Source organism: Lynx rufus, unplaced genomic scaffold, assembly GCF_022079265.1.
Source record: "Lynx rufus isolate CCGP_SWC_20201006 ecotype Redwood Valley unplaced genomic scaffold, mLynRuf1.p SCAF_40, whole genome shotgun sequence".
NCBI classification, from domain to species: domain Eukaryota; kingdom Metazoa; phylum Chordata; class Mammalia; order Carnivora; family Felidae; genus Lynx; species Lynx rufus.
In genome coordinates this window covers 2038011-2054378 of record NW_025814857.1, presented here as the reverse complement: position 1 = coordinate 2054378, position 16368 = coordinate 2038011, and the positions used below count along the sequence as shown (strand labels likewise).

The window sequence follows — 16368 nt, the reverse complement described above, 5'->3', positions numbered from 1 at the left end:
GCGAATGTGCCCGTGATGACGATGTTCTGTATTTTAACTAACAGGTTTTCAGGAGGCCTGATATAAGGGTAAGGATATGTGGCTTTCCGCACATGGGCCTCCTACTTGTGTGTGTCTGTGCTTGATCAAACACTCAGTCTATTTAGTGCTCTTTACCTTCTCTCTGGGTTTATGAGTCACTCAGATCAACTTGCGCTGCTGTGTCATAGCTTTAAGTGTTCACTAGAAACGCTTTATTCGTCACAGTGTTTTTACGTGCAACAAACGCCAGTGTTTGTGAGGGCAGGGTGCCAAAGTTGTTGCCGGCGTGCAGTACTGACTTTTGTTGGGTTACATGAATTCTGACTGAATGGATATTCACGGCAGGGGCTTCTGTCGCCAGGCCTGCAGAGTCCTCTTTTTACCTTGTTTGCCATGTAACTCATGCTAAAGAACTTAACAACAGAGTGCTCATTTGCTGTCCATCCTAAGTCAGATTTCAAGTCACCTTGCTGTGTGCATGCTGAATCGAAGGAACGCAAGTGCTCGTCTCCAGAATAAATTTAGGGGAACCGGTGCCAACGAGTAGTTCTTAAAATACAGATGTAGCTGTTACGGGGACTGGATTACAGCTTATATTTTCCTCATGACTTTCCTTCCCTTTATTTCAGAATATTCATAAAGCAAGACAAAGATTGGTAATGTGCATGTGTTTGAAACTGAGTATCAGATGTTGAAAACTAACCTATTTCCATTCAGTGAAAATAACGTGGATTTTAACAGAATACTTTAATGACTTGAGTTTAAAAATGTTAATCTTAAGAGAAGCCAATGAAGCCGTACAAACACAAGCAGGTTAAGTCAAATTCTTGTTATCCTAGTTGGTGTATCTTTGTTTAATCTTGCTTTTCATCATGTTTTCCTTTGCTCGTGGGAATCATTTTCTTTCACTGATTCACGTTGTTAAATATTCGTCTTTGGCTTTCTGTTTGCATGGACTTTGAACCACTGTGTGGTTTTTGGTTATTCAGTCATTCGTTTTTCTGTTTTCAAAAAATTTTTATCAACGAATGATTCCTTTTTCTTTGCATTTAAAAAGATGGAAGTTTCAAAAAACACTGCATTTTAAAAATTACCCTGCTTTGAAGGGTAGCAGTAACAACTGTGTACTAAATTCAGTCTGATGATAAATGTATTAAGTAGCTATTTTAGTGTATGGACAAAAATGAAAGGTGAGAAACAGTAACTCTTTTAAAGCTTAGCTACTTCCTCACTGATTGCCTTTTAAAGAAATGCAGTCACGGGAGCCCAAGTTTCATGAAGAAAAAAGTATCATGTTAATATTTTCAGCCTCAGAGAGTTGATAAAACTTTTAAAAGGGGTTATAGTCTTGTCGTCTTCGGCATTTATAGGCTTTCTACCACCTGCTGAACCAGCAGTCCAGCCTTTAAAGTTTCCAAAACAAATTGCTTCTATGGAGAAGTTAAATTAAGCACAGTATACCTTTAAAGGGATTGGAAAACACTGAAATAAAGATATGTGACCTTTTAGCTGTCTCTTGGAAGCACATTGATACTGTAACTAGAAATATTTAAGGTGGTATGATTCATAAAGCACAGTATTTATTTAGCGGTAATTAACAGATCCCATGTGTATGTATGTCTCCAGCATGTACCATGTGCATGTGCATGCGTGTGGAAAGCTCGTTAATACTAGTGCAGTTGAGCCCTGAACAGTAGTTCTTTAGTGTACATGAATACTTACTGTGTTTAAAATATATGTCTACGAACTGCCTCTGTATTTTGGCTTGGTTTTGTCCTTTACTTGGTTACAACGGTATGCTTTATTTTCTCCAAGCATATTATGTGTCTGTTATTTTGTTTCTTTGCCATATGCTGTAGTATTGCTTGATTTTAAAAAGACAGTGCCTTCTTTGAAATCCATGATGTTTGTTTGCTTTTCATTTTTCTACCCCAACACAAACACAGAATAGATACTGCATTTTAGGCTGAGGATGCTATTTCCTTAACTCCAAGGGGGAAAATGTGATTTGCAAAGCCGTGAAAGGTGTGTCGACTTTTACATGCTTACTGTCTCTTTAAAGAAGAACTTCTGTCCTTTCACCTGTCTGTTTGTACGTGTTTCTCTTTCTCCTCTTTGCCTTTTCTTGTCCATGCACCTGGTGCTGTGCAGGAGATTCAGGAAGAACACAATGGCTACCCTTCTGAAGCTGAAGCTGATCAGGTGGCAAGTTCTACGTGTTCATCTGTTCGTAGCTACAGATCGTGTACTTAGAAGCCATTTCATACTAGATTTCTAGATGATAAGCAAATGCTTTTACCACTATAGCAGTGCCCTCCTGTCCGAGTTTGGTAGATTCCATTATGACATTATTTGCAAAAATTGGTTTATCCAACATTTTGTCAACCAGAAATTTGTTCATTTGTGCTTCTTGGTCTTCCCAGGTAGGATTAGCCATGAGGTAGTGAGCAGTCACGACAGGGTTCAGAAATGCCTCTACAAAGATTGAGAGGGGACAGATGCATATGCTCAGGGCGCTCCTTGAGGATGTAGACGTTGCTTTATTCAAATTCGCAACGTCCGTGCCCAACATGATACCTGGCATCTTACAAGTATTTGTGGAGCAAGTCCATATAGTTTGTATTTATTAATCAGAAGAAGAAATCATGCATCAAGTATTCTTGAGTGCTTACTCTTTGCTCAGTGCCTTTAGACTCTCTGGAGGCTTTGAAAGCAGCGCAGCTTTCTCCAGAGTTTATGTCGCATCTCAATACATGAAAGTGCTAGAAGAGCAGCTCCAGGGACCTTTGCCCAGCCCGCCCTTCTTTGGTGACCTTGGAAGCACCTTGAAGTGCTTGATTTGGAAACCACTGCTTTTGGCGTGCAGCCACTTGCAGACACTGCCCACCCAGCAGCCTAGACTCACGATGACGAAGGTGGTAGAGGAGCCGGGCCATTCAGGGGCAGGGTCCTCAGGGACGAACTCAGGGAGCTGGTGGGCCTTCCGCTGCGCTTTCATGGTCACTGGAACAGGAAGTTCTTCAGCTGGGCAACACTTGGAGCAAAGACACCAAGAGGCCCGGGTGTGTGCGTGAGATCAAATTTTGTCCACAATATTCCATTTTCTGATTATACTGCACATGGGTTGGATAAATCAAGGGTCAAATCATGTCTTGTGCAACTTTGTAGTTGCAGTCAAAGCTTAATATAGCACAAGTGTGAGTCCCATTTCCTAACACCAGCTTTATAAAGGGAATCTACTGTACTCACAAAATAATGAGCCTTTAAAAACTATTCTTCTTTTGAATTCCTATGCTGAAGGTAAATGTGTTTCCTGTACAAAATAAACCTTTTATGGGAAAATCAGAAGCAGTGGGATCATTTGTTTTGTTCTGATATGTGGTTTTCCATCATTATAAAGCATGCCCCAGATTTAATTCCTGTGAGTGAGAGGTCTGTCTCACTCTGTCTCACCAGCCCGTTCATGCCTCACGGAAATAACACAGGTATTTCAAGCTGAATCTATCATGACTGTAGAAGAGAGGAGACGTGGCCTCTATCTTGAGAGCCTAGTACATTCTCAAAATGATCCCAGTCACCGGTGTGTCCCATCTGCAACATTTTAGTAGCTAGTCCTGGGTTGAGGACTTTAAGGTATTTGATATGGCTTGTTATAAAGCTTAATGTGAATCACATCTCTCCACACCCCGGACCGACCCCCCCCCCATTCCAGGTTCAGTTGATTAGAACATCTTGCTTTAGTACATATATTTCAAAATAACCTATCCTCACTTATTTTTAAATATAAGTTAAGGAATTTAGGTTTATAGTTGATAATATTTAGCCTTTAAAATAAGCTTTAATAGTGTAATATTTGAAGTAACTTTAAACTTAGATATTTATTGAACTAGTTTTCTCACTTTGTAACTGTCATAAAATTAGTCACTGGTTCAGACAAGAGAAAGCAGACTTTCAAATTAAGGCTTCTGTTACGACTGGTGATGCTGTTAACATTTCTAAAACTGGACATTTAAAAGTATAAATATTGGCTAATGCTTTATTGCATTAAAGATGTTTCCAAATTGGGTGTGAGTATAAAAATGATTCCATTAACAATTCTCCATTTAACCTTTAACAGTTCTCTATGTCCCTAAAAGTTTTGGCTGACACTGTTTTAAAAACCAATCCAGACTAAAAAATTGAACTGAATAAAATTGTTTGGAGGTAACAGCGACCCTCAATTTGTATTTTAACTGTGTGTCTTAATAAGGAGGATGGACCATGTCATTTTGTGCCCTCCGTATAGGACAGACATACCCTGATCAACAGTTAGCATTGAATCTGCTTTTTATGTTTTGCCTTTGTTCCTTTCTTTGTTTTATAAAACAATGATAAAACTACGATGTATAAGGGTTTTTAAATTGACCTTTAAGTCCCATTAATAAAACATATTGAAATATTCTTGTAACTATGCAAATCATGGTTGTTTTGAATTTTGAATAATTTAGAATTATAAAAGATATTCATTTGAAAAATTTTACTTCACAAAATTATGCTGAAAATTTAGTATTGTCTGACCTGTTTTCCATTGAACACTAGTGGCCTCCCGATGTTAACATTTTTTCGCGAAAGCAGCCCCTGATCAAATAGGTACTGGAAATGCCGCATACTCTAGTGCCCTCTTGCTGATTCGGTGTGCATTAACATGCTAAAGACTTGTCTCACTAAAATTAGAAATTTAAAAAAACACAGTTTAGCTTTTCTTTAACCCAGTATTACCTAAACTTCGAAGAAAACAAAAAAGACTACATCTCCTGGGAATTTAATGCTCTATGAAACACGGCTTGGGAATTGCTGAGGTTTTGAACACCTTATTCTTATTCGTGACACATTGTGTCAGAGATGCTAAGGAGAAAGTAACCAGTTTCCTTGGCAGCATCTCATGGGGTGGCAGTAACTTGGGATAGGCCCCTCAGGCTCCTGTCCATAGCTTTGTAGTTCGAACACCATTTTCTCAGTTCCCCTGAGCCATCCAGCACCATCCGAGCACACTCAAAAGAAACTGGCTAGTTGGGCAGCCGGGCCAATCTGGACATTTGGGAATATGGGCGTGTATCTCCACAGCCATCCAAGACAGCATTTTCCCAGTATCATTGTAGCCAGGAAGCCTAATAAGTCATTAGCAATTTGCTTGGTGAGTGTGGAATCCACGCAGAGGGCATTGGTTCCAGAAAAGGCTGATGGACACACCCTGTTCCACAGTAGTGATGGGCATCCTCTTGTCTGCCAGATGGGAGCACGCGCTCACAGCCTGGATGGGACGCACACTGACAAGCCCACTCGCCACCCTCCACCCCCACGCTTTGTGCGCACACACGGGTAGCTGAGCTGCAGCACGGAAGCCCAGGGCTTTCCTTAATGTTACTGCCATGAGACCCCCTCCCTGGTTAAAGATCAGACTTCAGAGTTTCTCACACTACATAGTGCTCATAGGCTGGGTGGGGAATGTCTACAGCTAGCTAAGCACCTACATGTAATGTTGACTTCATTTGTGTTAGTTTCATGCTCAGAAGGTAACCTTTTTCTGACCTTATGTCCAAATTCTGGAGGCACCTTATGATAGCTGTCTGTGTAGTGATTACAGTATCTATCTGTCATGTCAAGCCATTTCTGTATTAATGCTTTCTAACTGTGAATTAAATATGTGTAACAATTTGCTAGAATATGCAGCATGGTGTCCTGTGATGCTGAGCTTTGAGATTGTCTTGTAAGGGGAGGGGGCGTCCATTTTGCACGCTTCTGTAGCCACGTAGCAAGAGCACAGAACGCCGCAGTTCTTCCGGGTATACAGCAGGAAAGTGAGATTTACTCCTGTTTGGTTTTTTGCCAGGCTCTAAGAGATGGAAATAAACTGGCACAGATGGAAGAAGCGCCACTTTTTCCAGGAGAATCAATCAAGGCCACTGGTAAGTATAATGAGTACACTTTGCTTATAGGGAGCCATAAAATGAAATGGCACTTGTGAGCACAGGTGATGTATATGCTGGAGATCAGCCAAACCAATTTAATTAGAGGACGAAGGAACTAGCTCTATTCATTCTTATTAATGTCTTCATGACCTGAAGAGAGAGAAGACTATATAGGACCACTCTAAGTTCCAACTGAGTGTGAACCGAAGGCTGATTAGACGCCGACTGTAAAGTAATGGTTTGTTGCAGTCCTTCACCGTAAGGAAAATATGTTGACAGAAGATCCATATCCTATTTTAATAAAGTTTTGAGAAGTTGGCAGAGCAATTTCAGTGGCTTATGAGATTCCAGAAAGTACAGTTTGATCACAAGGAAAAGAGCATGTGTTGCCACCCCGTGTTGTAACGGCGGCGGCGTGAGCAGCGCCAGGCATTTCGGCAGCCAGTGCACCGTGCCGTGGGTGCGAGGGAGGGCGGCTGGTCACGACCTGGTCACCTCATGATGGCCGGGGTGGGTTGGATAGTCTAGTTGCCAGGCAGAGTGTTGCCTTCTTTCCTCATGGCGCCCTCCCAGATACTGTGCTCAGTCTCAGAGTATAATCGTCTTGTGTCAAGAACGTCTGAGTAGCTGGGCTCTCCTACCAGGACCTCCAAACAATACTGCTGCTGAGTATCCTGGTCTGTGGCTCCAGACCCTGCTTATCCCATCCCATCCATGGTTTTGAAACTCTTGTCTTTAGCTTCTGGAACTTCTGGCCTCTCTGTTTCTTCTCTGGGAGTTCCTGTAGTCCTGCCTCCACACTGCTTTTGTAATGATCTGACTAAAATGCAGAGCTAATTACATCATGCCTCTCCTTCTCTAGACAGGAAAGCACACAGATTTCAAATATACAACATGAAGAGTTTTGACACATTATACACCTGGGAAACCATCATCACAGTCAAGATAATGAACATATCCATCACCCCCAGAAGTTTCCTTGGGCCCTTTATAATCCCTGCCTCCCACTCCGTCTCCCCCATCCCAAGCACTGTAGACTGTATTTTTTACGGTTTTATAGAAATGTAATCATTGAGTATTTTCTTCTTTTGTCGAGTTTCTTCCACTCAGCATAATTAGTTTGATATTCTTCCACATTGTGGCAAGGGTCAACACTCATTCCTCTTTACTGCCAAACAGTGTCCTATTGTGTGGCTACAAGACAGTTTGCTTATCCAGTCATCTATTGGTAGATATTTGGGCTGTTTCTACTTGGCGGCTGTTACGGATAAAGCTGCTGTGAACCTTCATGAATAAGTCTTCTCTGGCCTCATGTGCTATCATCCTTGCTGCGTGCTTTGACCCAGCCCTGCTAACGTCCAACAACTCTGTGCTCTCTTCTTCCTCCCTCCCTTTGCCCCATCCCTCCTCACCCCCCTCCTTCCCTACTGATCTGAGTGGATCCTTTTCCGAGCTCTTAGTGTGTCCACAGGGTTATGATAGCATTTGTGAGGCTATAGTATAATGGTGATTTTTTTGTGTAGTGCCTCTCCTAGGGCTTGGCTGTTTGTAAGCAGCGACTCTGCCCGCTTTGCCCTCTAAGCCCAACAACAGGCGCTGCTCGTTAGATACTGAGCTGTGGAAAAGTCTAATGGAAGTGTTTTGAGAATCTGGCTGGATGACAACTTTAGTGCCTTTAAATGTCCCACTGAAACTCCTATGTAGCCGTGTACGCCCCTGTTATTCCTGTGGAGTGGCACTTAGAGAAGATGGTGAGAATGTGGTACCTTTGGGACGGGTGTGACCTTCCGAAAACCCGCAGGAATCCAGTATGTTGTTGAGAGTGATGCTAAATATGTTGGGATCAACAATAAGAAAACTCGACATGGAAGCTGATAAGGAATTTGAGGCAAAGAAGCCATTTTCCAGTCCACTGATGCGGTTCTAGTTTTTGTCATCTGTAAAACAGTTTCCTTTGCAGGTGCATTAGCTCTCAGTAGTAGTAATTTATGAAACAGCAGCCCAGGGTCTTCAGAGTTTAATTAATGTGTTTTTGAATATGATGAATTTATCACTCAGGGGAAATGTTAACTACCTGGAGAACAATGACAAAATGTAACTTATTTTGAGGCCCTTTACTTAAGTGCCTCCCTAAGAAACAAATCAGAATTTTGTTTTACAAAATGAAATTTTCTTTCTTTCTTTTTTTTTTAATGTTTATTTATTTTTGAGACAGAGAGAGACAGAGCATGAACGGGGGAGGGGCAGAGAGAGGGAGACACAGAATCCGAAACAGGTTCCAGGCTCTGAGCTGTCAGCCCAGAGCCCGACGCGGGGCTCAAACTCACAGACCGCGAGATCATGACCTGAGCCGAAGTCAGCCGCCCAACCGACTGAGCCACCCAGGCGCCCCTAAGATGAAATTTTCTTACGAAGACTAGCTATGTTGTTATTTAATGTAATAAAAATGTAAAATTCCTAGAAAACTGGCATCACAAATATATATACGTGGAAGCTCAAGATTTATTGAAGCCCAAGTCTATGGCAGAAGTTGCTACTTTGGGTTTTTTCTTTCAGTGAAAGACGTCATGTACATTTGTCCATTTGTGGGAGCAGTGACTGGAACCCTAACAGTGACGGACTTTAAGATGTACTTCAAAAGTGTCGAGAGGGTAAGTTTTTAAAGGGGTATTTTATTTTTAAAGACACTTCAAAACAAAGTAAACAATAACGAAGAAAGTACAAAGAACCCTGAAACCTGAAATCCCATCACCCTGAGAGGACCAGAGGATAAGTTTTAACATGTGCACGTTTGCAAACAGATTGTGCATCTGGGAAAAAATGCTATTAAAGTAGCAGTCACAGGGGCGCCTGGGTGGCTCAGTCGGTTAAGCATCCCACTTCAGCTCAGGTCATGATCTCACGGTTTGTGGGATCAAATCCTGCATTGGGCCCTGTGCTGACAGCTCAGAGTCTGGAGCCTGCTTTGGATTCTGTGTGTCCCTCTGTCTGCCCTCCCCCCGCTCAGGCTCTGTCTCTGTCTCTCAAAAATAAATAAACATTAAACAAATAAAAAAAACCCAAAAAATAAAGTAGCACTTACACCTGGTGGGAGGCGTTGAGTTATACTCTTGAACATCTACTTCATAAAGCAGGTTATAAATCAGACTTTGGTTTTGTAGTTGGGACAAAGAGGAAATGTGACATAAACAAACGTGTGTTTTAACCCAGCGGATACTTCAAGTATGAAAGCGCTGCTGACCAACAGTGATAGGTCTTCCTTTTAATTTGTCAACCCAGGACCCGAATTTTGTTCTTGATGTTCCCCTTGGTGTGATCAGCAGAGTTGAGAAGATCGGAGCACAGAGCCACGGGGACAATTCCTGTGGTATAGAGATCGTGTGCAAGGTATTGTACAAACACGGCTGAAACAGAGGGGGCGGTCAGCTTGGAGCTTTTTCTGATGCATTCTTCACGGTCTTTGGGCAGTGAGACTAACTGCTACTGTTAGTAACTCCAGTGTTTTCTGGACAGGGGCCTCTTCACAACTTGTATCGGCTAATTCTTACCACTATGTAAGCAGTCTAAGTAAACCTCTTCTTTTCTGTTGAAGTGTTCTGATAAATGCGGTCCTGTAACCGCTGGTGTTATTTGTTACATTTCAGAGAAACCAAGTGAAAAGCAGAGATCAATACTGTTTTTTCAGTTTGTTGTTTTAACACTACCCTTCAAAACAGAGGATGGTCAAAGATTTCCTGAAGGAACAGCAGTATTCCATAAATTCTGTGATTAAACACACAGTGTCAGCACTTACACCTGAGCCGTGCTTATGTTTGGTTTCCTACCCTTTCTCCATTGGGTTAAGTAGAAATGTGTGTGATTACTTTAATGATGACTGGTCATTTAAGAAACACTTTAACTGGTATATTTTATTCCCTAATACTTTACCTCATGGGGCACACGTTATTAACGCCCCTACCTAAAGTACTGGGAAAGAGCCTGTGCAGCATTGCCAAGGTCCCTTCCAACAGTCGGGGTTTGCATTCCTGCCCATCTGTTTGCTGCGATCACGTCTCTGAAGATAGCTCCCTCCGGTTGGCCCCAGAGTGCAGTTGAACCCACTTTTTCAAAGAATCCTTTACTCTTGCAGATCATGAATCTGCTGGCACACTAGACTCCCTATGGACATTACATGGCCGTGCTGTCCTGTGCCAAATTGCATTTGCCCTTCTAGAACAGGCCGGGGTTCCACATGCGGAGATGTGTGAAACAGTTGTGCAACTTAAAGCAGAGCGATGATTTGGTCCTGCATTTTGGGAACATGACATTTCCCTTCTTAGAACTCCCCAGTAGTGTGCCATCATCCTTAGGCTAGAGGGAAAATTTACCCAAAGCCCGCGTGTCTGAGCTGGATGACTGCCGTCTGCAGTGTCCTCTCCAACCACCCTACCCTCCTTCTTGCCATCCTGGTTCCTTTAGCTGCTCACGTCCACCTTGCCCCCCCCTACTTTGGAATCTTTGCACTTGTTCTTTCCTTTGCCATGTGTTCTTTCCTTTGCTGAGAATGCTTTTCTCTCTCAGCAATCCTAAATAGCAAGAGAGCTCAATGAGCTACCACGTCTGTAGCGGGAGGAGCTTGGAGGGAGGGCACACCAGGAAGTTACATTGTTTAGGCAGGTGCCTTGTGGCTGTTTAAAGATGTTTTCATGGCTGCACTGAGCATTTGCTAGTAGCTGCTTTAAAATGCTTTCCAGCCTAGTATTACTAGGGCCACGCTCCCGGCCCTCTCAGCTCATGCCGGGGAGCATTGCAAGATGTAGTGTTTGTTTCTTTTTTAACAAGTGGTACACAATTCAAAAGGTACCAAAGGTGTGTGGAGGAAAGAGTAAGTCTCTGTCCACCCAACCCCCAGCCACCTTGTTCCACTCGTGCAGGCACCCGCTGTTTCCAACTTCCCTGCACATCCTGGGTGCACAAGCATGTATGTATGGTCTTTACAAATGTAGATGGTAGAGGGGCGCCTGGGTGGCGCAGTCGGTTAAGCATCTGACTTCAGCCAGGTCACGATCTCTCGGTCCGGGAGTTCGAGCCCCACGTCGGGCTCTGGGCTGATGATGGCTCAGAACCTGGAGCCTGTTTCTGATTCTGTGTCTCCCTCTCTCTCTGCCCCTCCCCCGTTCATGCTCTGTCTCTCTCTGTCCCAAAAATAAATAAACGTTGAAAAAAAATTAAAAAAAAAAAAAAAGAAAGAAAAAAAAACAAATGTAGATGGTAGAATATTACATGGACCGTTCTGTCCCTTTCTTTTCCCCCTTAACAATATATCTTGGAAGCCCTCAACATCACTACAGAAAGAACTGCTTCTGGTTTTTTGTTTTTTTTTTTTAATTTTTTTTTAATTTTTTTTTAACATTTTATTTATTTTTGAGACAGAGAGAGACAGAGCATGAACAGGGGAGGGGCAGAGAGAGAGGGAGACACAGAATCTGAAGCAGGCTCCAGGCTCTGAGCTGTCAGCACAGAGCCCGACGCGGGGCTCGAACTCACCGACCGTGAGATCATGACCTGAGCTGAAGTCGGACGCTCAACCGACCAAGCCACCCACCCAGGCGCCCCTGCTTCTGGTTTTTAACATCTCTTCAGTATTCCCTTAGTAGTACTATAGGTTATTTAGCCAGACCCTGTTGAGGGACATTTTAGTTCTTTCCCTTCTTCTCTGTTACAAGTAACATTGTGACAATAACCTCATCACTTCCCAAATTGCTCTTGCTCGTAATTTCTTGGTGGTCATATTTATCTTCAAATTACATGTAATGTTAAAGAAGACCGAGATTTTTGTGTTTAATCAATGGCATAGGTTTAAAAAGATCAGGGGATCCTGTTCAAAGCAGTCTTGGGGAAAAGTCGGAGCCACATCACTAGGAGTGCTCCTGTGGGCTTGCATTCGGGCCCGCGGCCAGCAGCTTGCATGGTGGGGCATTTAAGAAACTGTGATTTTGAGAAACAGCATTATAATTTCTGTAAGGAGTGCACTGAGGGACATAGTCTTTATGTGATACAGAGTCCTTGCTATGAGTACAGAGAGAAACCTCTGGTGCATTTCTGGTGTATGGATGGTGTAAAATCTGTAATCGACTTTTTGGGCAGCTAAAAGCTGATGATTCTGGGGCACAGCTTTAGCAGTAAGTGCACAGGACCCGGTCGCACATCTTCCAGGCACGAGCCACCTTCTTGCTTCCATTCTGGATGAGTTATTTCCCCAACATGTCCCCGTTTATTCCAGTTTCCAGAGTTGCTTTTGTCTTGTGGGGAGTATTTCTGTTCATTGGCTTTTGTTAGTAGAAGCAATATCTAACATGATTAATCTCATTATAGCATTGTGGCTGCCTCATAGATACTCAATAAATGTTGAATAAATGAGTTTTGCTAATTGTTTAATAGGATATGAGGAACTTGCGACTTGCTTATAAACAGGAAGAACAGAGTAAACTTGGGATATTTGAGAACCTCAACAAACACGCATTTCCTCTTTCCAATGGGCAGGTAAGTACACCCAAATAAACCATTTTTGCATGCATTTGGGGGGTGGGTGTCCAAAAGTCATGTTTAATTTTTCCTTTTTTTCAGAGGTTTCTTTCATCTCATTTCTCTCTGTTTGTAACTAATACCAGGATATTTAAAATTTGTCAGTTCTGTGTAACAATTAAGAAAACTGCCAACTTGTTGCTTCAAAATTTATAGGTTAAAGTAGAAATCTTAATCTATTCAGCTATGAGCTGAATGAAGAGCTTTAGTATTGGGTATATGATATAGCAGAGAAATATCAACATGTATATTTTGTATTTTTTGTATCCAGACTCTCTTTGCATTCAACTACAAAGAAAAATTTCCGATAAACGGATGGAAAGTTTATGATCCTGTATCTGAATATAAGAGACAGGTAAAGTATGATGCTTATCGAACCGAAAATAGTGGGTGGAGCTTTTTTTTTCCTTTTCTCAGAAGTTAGGAATGTAGCGGAGAAGAAACCATTTGAAACAGGTTGTGCATGTGACTCCCTTAGCCTGTAGGCTCTTCATTCTCCCGATGCCACACCTTTTGTTATGCTGCTCTTCGTCCTTTTTCCAGAGGCCAAGTGGAGTACAGGCACAGGGGTTTACAAAGCAAATTGGCTGGGGTGGGTTTTATTACATACTCTGGTGATGAGTTGATGAATAAGGATCAAACCAATGGCTTAAATTAGATGATGTGTGTGGCCTGACTACATCAGTATGATGTGGTGTTCCTATACCTATGTAGTTTTCAGTGCATTGTCAGTTTCAAGATGTTCTTATGAGAGACTGTTTGCATGACATTTAATCTTTGCCCCCACTGTATATTTGGTATGGTGGTTTACATTACTTATTTTAGAGATGTTTGTAAAAAGTTTCTGTACATGTTCCTGTACATGTTGTTCCCTAAACAACTTTCATGGGTTTTTCAAAGGCAACACCATCCTCATTCTATATAGAAAACACAACAAGAGGGGCACCTGGGTGGTTCACTTGGTTGAGTGTCCAACCCCTGGTTTCAGCCCAGTCATGATCTCACGGTTTCGTGAGTTTGAGCCCCACATTGGGGATTCTCTCTCTCCCTCTCTCTTTTCTCCTCCCCTGCTCATGCTGTCTCTCTCTCTCTCAAAATACATAAATAGACTTTTAAGAAAAAGAAAACACAACAAGAAATATATATGGGATTCGATTCTAGTGTATAATTTCCATTTTAAAATATGTTTAGAAATTCTTCTGTTTCATTACATTTTTAGACATGAGTAAGAAGTGGATTATGTTAGATAAATATATATTTAAACTTTTAAGTAGCAATGAACAACAAATTATAAATGGATTTTAGGGGAAAATAAGAAATGGATGTGGTTCATGCCTAGTACTTTTTGAAAGTATAAAAGTTTGCTCCCCCCCCCCCCACCTTCTCTAACGTGCTGCAGGGCTTGCCAAATGAGAGCTGGAAAATATCCAAAGTGAACAGTAGCTATGAGCTCTGCGACACCTATCCTGCTGTCATTGTGGTGCCAACTAGTGTAAAAGATGATGACCTTTCAAAAGTGGCGGCCTTTCGAGCAAAAGGCAGAGTCCCTGTAAGTGATAAACATCATCACTCAGGCACAAACACACACTGTATGAGATCTAACATGGAAAGAACAAGACAGAAAAACTCTAGTGAACAAAATAGAAAGTGGAAAACTCAGCTGAAAAACCTCCAAAGGCAGCTGCAAATGAGGAAGGAGTGGCAAGAAAGCGTGCTCTTTCGTTGACAGTATGTGCATCTCTGGTTTCCATGAGTCCTCTTAGAGCAAATACGCTTTCTTAGATGCTAAGTGGAATACTATAGCTGCACGACAGGGACATGATTACAAAAGCAGACATAGGAGCCAGCAGGGGGTGAATTGTTTTAACCAGTTTTATCGAGGTATAATTGATACACAAAAACCTGCACATGTACAGCTTGATGAGATCGAACATATGTATACACCCGTGACACTCTCACCATAATCAAGGAGGGAGTGAACGTTTTTGAACTTAGCATTTGTGGTCAGGTATAATCTCGAGTCTCTTGGCTGCTTAAGGAAAATGGGAGGTTTGGGGGCATAGTTCCAGATCCTGTAAGGGACTGTCTTCACTTTGCCCTCATCCTGCCACATATGTGATGGTTAAGATACAAAGATGTTTTTAAATTAGGAGAGAAAATAAAACTAATCATTCAAATAGGAGTGGGGCTTGACATTAGTTATAGTTTGACTTAGTTTGTTTTTCGTAGAATACAATTTTAGTGGTGGATGGGGATTTTTGGAGCTTATCGAGTCAGACTCCTTCCAACCTGACTCAAAAACAGTGAGTTCCATGGCCACTATCATGCTGTGCTTGGTTTTACCCATCATGTTTGAGAAAAGTACGCAGAAGAAGCTGTGCTTGAAGAGAGAACTTATTTTTAAGGCATGGTGATCAGGGGACAGGGGAATCAGGGTGATCAGGGGAACTGTACTAATGTTTGTTGCTTATAAACACCAGGTGTTATCATGGATTCATCCAGAAAGTCAGGCAACAATTACCCGTTGCAGCCAGCCACTTGTGGGTCCCAATGATAAACGCTGCAAAGAAGATGAAAAATACTTGCAAACAATAATGGATGCTAATGCACAGTCTCACAAACTTATCATCTTCGATGCCCGACAAAACAGCGTTGCTGATACCAACAAGGTACACTCTCAACAAAGTTGCAGAAACGGCGGATCTTTTCTTAACGCAGTGGCCATAGATTGTTTTGCGGTTCAGTTAGACTGCTGAGTTCCTCCCCACCTGAAGGTGGGCTCCATTGGAGCAGCCCATTGCTGTTCGTCCCTGCTATGTGGCCTGTGGGCCTACATGTGGGGTCTCTTTCATGGCTTCTCCACAATCCATGGCTTCTCCACAATCCTGTCTGCTCCACTAGGTCAGCAAAGACCCAGAAAGCGAATTACCACCTAAAGAATCAAGTTTTACTGAAATGATGGTGAGGCCGTTGGAAGTCCCTTTAATGTGTGACATATGTGGTCTCTGTTAGAACACGGTCACCTGTGTACAACCGGGCAAATACACAAAGTTTCCGTAAATCCTTTGCGGCAGTGGCATCTGCACACAGCTGCCATTTGATCCCCACCAGCCAAAGGGGGCAGGATCCTTCATACCCAGGCACAGCTATGAGACCACGCCTCCAGCACCTGGCCTCCAAGTTGGGAAGGCTCTCAACCGCGTCATTTCTGTTGCCCAAGAATGACTTTCTGACAGTGTGTTACTGCAGGCGTGCATCTGGCAGTCAGAGGACTTGGCCCTCTCTGTAAGTGCTTTCAGGGATCCGGAAGGTGGCGACAGCCTTACCGTCTCATGCTTACTTGTGAAATGACGCTTGGGTAACAGACGTGTAATGAGCACCTACTAGGGCCAGGTGCTGGGGAATACGAAGGTGGACCAGGCGAGGTGCTGTATCATAGGAGGTGTCAGCTCAGTATGCAGGGGGGCCAGGAGAGGGCCTGGTTAGCCCTGCTTGTGAAGTTGGACAAGGCTTCACGGAGTAGGAGGCATTTGAGTGGCTTTGGTGGTAGGTAAGAAGAGACGGGCGCGGGTCCCTATCTAACAGTGTTGCAGAGCACGTCGCTCATGAGACTGGCACAAGGGAAGAGGTCTGAGGGTGTGGTCACCAACCCCATGCCCAGCCTGTGTCCCCTCAGCAGTGCTTGGGAGTGTCTTTCTCTTGGAAGTCTGTGCCGGTTCTTGCTACGGTGATTATTCTGTCATTGACCATGATCTCCAAAACCCCTACCTCATGCCTCCTCTGCTCACTCTTGAGAGAAGCCATTACCTTCTCCTTTGTAGGTCAAACAGGGCAT

The 16368-nt window shown here is 42.8% G+C and overlaps 1 protein-coding gene across 3 annotated transcripts in view; it reads left to right on the top strand.

The window, feature by feature from the left end:
- The window catches only part of MTMR1 (myotubularin related protein 1), a 65136-nt gene that overhangs the window by 16568 nt on the left and 32200 nt on the right, over positions 1-16368 (top strand). For 2 of the 3 annotated variants that reach the window (XM_047097737.1, XM_047097734.1), the window contains exons 3-10: positions 45-68; positions 5891-5966; positions 8526-8620; positions 9249-9356; positions 12390-12491; positions 12805-12888; positions 13933-14082; positions 15014-15202. In XM_047097737.1, the coding sequence (XP_046953693.1) occupies positions 45-68; positions 5891-5966; positions 8526-8620; positions 9249-9356; positions 12390-12491; positions 12805-12888; positions 13933-14082; positions 15014-15202 (828 nt within the window). The remainder of the gene's footprint in view (positions 1-44; positions 69-5890; positions 5967-8525; positions 8621-9248; positions 9357-12389; positions 12492-12804; positions 12889-13932; positions 14083-15013; positions 15203-16368) is intronic. The other variant, XM_047097735.1, reaches the window with a different exon arrangement.